Here is a 6058-nt window from a genome sequence, read left to right as displayed (position 1 = left end):
TAACTGTTGTTAAAAAAAAAAAAAGAAAAAAAAACTTTACTGATTGAAATTGAACTAACCACTTTTAGGTTATCTACAAAACAAAATTGTATCTTAATATGATTAGTATAAAAAATCCATATATAGGTGTTATATACATAGATAAGATATATATAATATATATCATATATATATATATATAGATAATATTTGTATAGATTAACTTGTAACTATAGCTTCTTTAAATTAATCTTTTCTGTCCTTTTATTTTTGTATCACTTTCGGGTACGATAGTCATGAATATTTTGATAGAATAAATTATACTTGCTACAGGTAGCTTTCTTTAAACGTCTCTGTATTATTTCCATTTCATGTTTTATTTAGAAAATAATTACGAACGAATAAAAAACAGGTGGAACGAATTTATTAAACACATTTTTTAGCGCAGTTTAACTAAAAGTAGTTGAGTATAAATGCAAAATCTTACTGTAAACAGTAAGTTAAAAATAAGACTAATTATAATATTCTAATACAAAGGTCTACAACTTATGTTTGGTATAAATTGTCAAGTAAAACCAACTCCTACGATTTTCACACATTCGTGAAAGTAATGTAAAAACAAAAAATACATAATTATAACAATACGTATTTATTTTCAAAAAAGTTGGGAGGTTACAGCAAAGTTGCAGAAAATAAACTAAATAAACTGAAGGCCATGTCCTTTTTCACTGTCCTGAAGCTGACACGCATCCTTCAAGCCCTGCAAAAAAAAAAAAAAAAAAAAAAAAAAAAAATGACTATTACATTTTTTTCATTTTAACAATTGCTTAATTCTATCTTCTTTCAATATCATTACCCTGTCTACACAAATAAGCCTTTCTTAAAATGTATGTACGACAAACACCCAAAAATTAAACAAAGTTTTGTGGGTTTGTTTTTTTTTTTTTTCACGCAAGTCTACAATTAACATATTCTGTCACAAAACGTATTATATACCCACGTTTTTTTTTCTTATGCCATTGCCAAAAAAAAAAAAAAAAAGCGCGCTGACTGGTTGATTCCGATTACTCGTGTTTATTTTTTTCGAATTGTGTAAAACTAAATGCAAATTAAAACAGAGTTTAATAGTTGAATAATGCTGTCGCCGTTTGGTAAATATTTTAGATTTTTTAAATAAGCGATGTTTGAAAAATACTTTACATTTATAATTTTGTGCAATACTCATTATAAAAAAAAAGTATACCCATCTGTACTTTAAATATGTCTAAATGCAAAATGCCAATTTGAACATGTCTTTAAAAGTATTGTATAAAAGGCCACATGGATATTTCAGACTGTATGTGTCAACGCGGTGTATTGCTCTGCAGAGCGCAAAGGAGTTACTTAAGCAGCAGTAGCTGGAAGGGCGAGATTAAATTCTTCCCAAACTCATAAATCAAACTCTTGTTTTTATGAATGAGAATGCCATCAAAGAGATCAACTGCAGGAGCACATGCACAAATACAATCCTCTTACGTATTGTTGGGGACTGGGGAATCCCGGCCAGAAGCATTACCTTTGTAGGCGTTCGGCAGTAATTCATTTTTTATTGCTGTGCAAAACAGCGGCGTGGCCCCAGTGTGGTTGCTGTGGCTGGTTTGAACAAGAAAGCGAATGCTGCAGTATCCCTTTCCACGGACTTTCATATTGCTATAGGAAACCGTTCCTGATGGTAAGGTCTGTCATATTTCATACCGTTGCCTTTAACATTACATTTTGAAAAATAATTCTTATATAGCTTAAGAGAAACATTCAGTTTTAAAGAAACGTTTTATTTTTCTTTGGGGACATATGCTGGAATAAATACTTTGACTTAGGTTATGATATATTATATATTATATATATATATATATAATATATATATATATATATATATATATATATGTGTGTGTGTGTGTGTGTGTGTGTGTGTGTGTGTGTGTGTGTGTGTGTGTCATCTGCATACAGAACAGGGTGCGACCTTATTAAATCTAATTGTAAATCATATAGGCAATTCGATGACATTTTATCAATAATCTGTCGCAAGTAGACAAACCACTCGACCCTAGGCTTCTTAGCAGCATATCCTAATGACTATTCGTCGCCGGAGACCCAAATAGATGCTAAGAATTGTAAAGGGGCCCCTTTTCAAAGGACGAAACAAAATACCACGGAAACAATGTGTTCTTTCTTCAGTGAAAGTTTCATTCTCTACAATGTACATTTTTAAACAAGAGAAACGAAGACGAACAGTAAGTTACAACAGTGTTTTACTGTGGGCCTATCATTTAAAACACACCCCGTCCCAGAATATCTATTTATTGCCTGATATGTGTATTTATTCCAAGTAAATATATTCAATAATAGCCACTCAAGGGCAATTGTACAAAGGAAAAGGCGTCAGGTTAAAAAAAAAAAAAAAAATTAAAAAAAAAAAAAACATTCTTATATATTTAGATTTTTACTGATGAATTCAAATAGGAAAGCTATTTGCATCCCAAACAATACAAAAAAAAAAAAAAAAAGTGTTGGGCAGTGGGAGTGCATGGCCTGTTTGGGAAATGTGAATGGCAGCGCCATTTTATTGAACACTGCTTCCCAGTCAGGCCTCACGTTGCGTGAGTTTACAAAACAAGATCTGGCGAATTTACATTTCTCCTCCAATCAATTATTATTATTATTATTATTATTATTATTATTATTATTATTATTATTATTATATTATTATTATTTATTAGTAGTAGTAGTAGGAGGAGGAGGAGGAGGAGGAGGAGGAGGAGGAGGAGGAGGAGGAGGAGGAGAAGCAGGAGTAAAAAGTGATTTATTTATATTGGATTTGCACACACTGCACATACAGTTCTATTAAAGGATGCAAGTATTTTCCCATCCCAGTTCCTGCACTGCCTGAAATCTAGAAACACACATTACTCGACATCTGTCTAGCTACATTTCCATAACATGTAGGCACAGTTTGGTCAGATCAGCTGTGGATTGACAGAAAGCATTAATTGCAGTGGATTAGTACACTACTGCCAGACAAGTCACCATGGAGCCTTTAAACCTCCCTAAAACCCAGATGCATTGAGCTCAGCTCTGACAGAAACTACAGGAAGCGAACAGACGGACAACGTCAGAGGCATGTTCTGTCTGACCAGCGATTGTTTTATTATCCATGTTCCGCCTACAGCAAACACACGCGTTATTATATCTAGAATAGTATAAGGGCTATTTAAGTACCATTACACAACGTTAAATATGTGTATTTCTGTGAGCTTTTAAAATACAGCATAGCGTCAGCACATGCTATTCGGCTACACAAGCTCTTCACTTCCATGCCAACAGCTGTGACTATAGACCGACACGAGGATGCGGTCTCTCTGTCGAGTTCTGAATGGTTGAAAAACATATCAATGCTTGTGTATGTAATCAAGCCATTTAGAATGGTTACGTCTTATGGAAATAAACACATTTTGAGTGGTTTGAGATCATTATACTATAATTGAAGCACAACATTGTCAGAAATTGAACACATACTATGTTACAAGATCATTTTAATAATATATATATATATATATATATATATATATATATATATGATATAGCATATATATATATATATATATATATATATATATATATATATAATAAAAATGCTCTTACCGATTATGTTGTATACAGCTGTTTTCTTAGGCAATAGAAACAATATTATCCATCTGGGAGAAGGCACATTTAATCTTTACATCGGAGTAGCCTGAAAATATGTGCGACCTGAACGATTTCTGTCGCATTCTGTCTCACCCATTGTTTGAACTACCAAATGCATTAAATGGGCTGATGTGCGTCACCTTGATAGAAGAGCGTTTCGAATTTAAATGCCAGTAAACCGGTGATCCATCACCGCCAAGAGAAGGATATCTCTATAATTGCGCCCAGCAATTGGCTGTGACGTGTCACATGACCACCACTTCACATTCATTCCTCTTATTTTCTGGCCCTATGGAGGAAGTGGGCAAGTTGGCACGGTCATCCAGGTTGAAAAACCTAATCACTTTAGACCTGGTCAGTCAGTGACAGATAGACAATGCGAGCATGAGCTCCTTTCTAGATTACCCTGTCATCAACGGAGACACCGGGTGCTCACCCAGGGCTTACCACCCAGACCATGGAATTACAACTTTTCAGTCCTGCGCTGTCACAGCTAATACTTGTAGCCGAGACGATCGCTTTATTGTAGGCAGGGGTACCCAAGGTGGCCCATCTCATCATCAGCCTGGATCTTACCAGCACCATAACAGTCTGGGGATCTCTTATACCAGCCACCCCAGCTGTAGCACAGGTTATGGCACGCAGAATTTCTGCACAGGTTACAGTCACTATTCTCTGAGCCAGGATGCGGATTCCACTGCAGGGTATCCCCAATGTACCCCAGCTGTTTACACTGGGAATATTTCGTCTTCCATGGTCCATCATCACCAAGGTTACAGCGGAGCAGCATTGGGTCCAATCCACTATCCCCATCAAGCTTATGGACACGAGGAACAGAATGTGACACTGTCAGCCTGCAATAACCCCTTATCCCCTGTGCATGCCAGTCACCAGGAAACCTGCTGCTCTCCGTTATCAGAGGCTTCAGCCCCAGCACAGACATTTGAATGGATGAAAGTTAAAAGGAATCCTCCCAAAACTGGTGAGTTTCACGGTGGGCTCGTTTACAGTAAACAGGTTAAATATGAAAGAAGTAAAATGTAGGTTGTACATTAAAGGTGCAACATAACCGACTTTAACTTACATTTCTTACAAGTTGCTTAAGAAAATATCGTGCTATTAAGAGTATGCTATTAAAATATATTGGCAATGAAAATAGATTGGCCTTCCAATTCTAAATATAGTGCATTTAATTTAAATTCTGTTGACTTTGTAGGTCCCAAGTGTTTACTTTTGACCTTTGCCCCATGCTTACATTTCCATTCCATGTGCATGCATTGCAATACTCCTGTGCGAATCAATACGCTAAATGCGATTTCACATGTTTTAATTTTCTCAGGCAAAGTCGGAGAATATGGTTTCGCTGGACAACCGAACACAGTAAGAACAAATTTTACAACCAAGCAACTCACAGAGCTGGAGAAGGAGTTTCACTTCAACAAGTACCTGACAAGAGCCAGGAGAGTGGAAATAGCAGCTGCCTTGCAGCTGAACGAGACGCAAGTAAAGATCTGGTTCCAGAACCGTAGAATGAAGCAAAAGAAACGAGAAAAAGGGGGATTGATACCGGCTTCTCCTTCAAAAACACCAGTCAACGACGAAAAGACAGATGAGTCATCAGAAAAATCAATTTCAACACCGTCAACCCCTTCTCCAGCTTCGTCCTCTGCAGAAACTCAAACTACCTCAATTTAGGACATCACAGACACAATATATAAGACGGGTGTTACACAACAGTGTGCCTGTGTTGGATGTGATCTAAGCTTTTCCACATTGCCATTAATCACTGTCATTGGAAATAGTAACGTAATTTCCTCTTTATTTATTAACTTTATGTAAAGACCAAGGAACCCAGGCTAAGTTAAAAATAAAATTAATGGGTTCTATTTTAGAATACCTAGTTTGTGAGTTTTCCATGATTGCATGTTTAACTATAAACGGGAAACAAAACGATTTCGCAGTGCAGCCAAATTGTTTGCAAGCCCAGATGCACAGGCTGCTAGAAAGTCTGTTCACTTAGGCAAACATTTAAACACATGCACTATATGAGTGTTTAAATAAGTTAATATTCTTGGCATCTGTTAATTGTCTTGTAATATATGTGTTCAATGAGATGCAGTGATTGTATATATTTTGTTCAAAAGTTGGATCTTTTTAGAATTTTTAAAGAAAAATTAGAAGATAATAAGAGAACTAGAAAGAAGACGTCGGTGATGTAGCAGATTTTTATTTTATATAATAAATTGATTACTGTAATGTGTTTGACCAGATAAAGAAAAAAAACAACTTTTCCTTGTAGAGAAGAAAAGTTCACTTGTACAGTGAACACGAAGAGAAATCAAATTAAATTGCACTG

General features: G+C 35.6%; 1 protein-coding gene across 1 annotated transcript; it reads left to right on the top strand.

Annotated features, from left to right (window-relative positions):
• The first annotated feature begins 4083 nt into the window (after positions 1 to 4083).
• hoxa1a (homeobox A1a) lies at positions 4084 to 5680 on the top strand. The gene is made up of 2 exons (XM_041249021.1): positions 4084 to 4684; positions 5042 to 5680. The coding sequence occupies exons 1-2, from the start codon at positions 4087 to 4089 to the stop codon at positions 5395 to 5397; spliced, it is 954 nt and encodes a 317-aa protein (XP_041104955.1). The 5' UTR covers positions 4084 to 4086; the 3' UTR covers positions 5398 to 5680.
• Positions 5681 to 6058: the final 378 nt, after the last annotated feature.

This window comes from Polyodon spathula, chromosome 4 (genome assembly GCF_017654505.1).
Source record: "Polyodon spathula isolate WHYD16114869_AA chromosome 4, ASM1765450v1, whole genome shotgun sequence".
Lineage (NCBI taxonomy): Eukaryota > Metazoa > Chordata > Actinopteri > Acipenseriformes > Polyodontidae > Polyodon > Polyodon spathula.
This window is presented reverse-complemented; position numbering and strand designations above follow the sequence as displayed.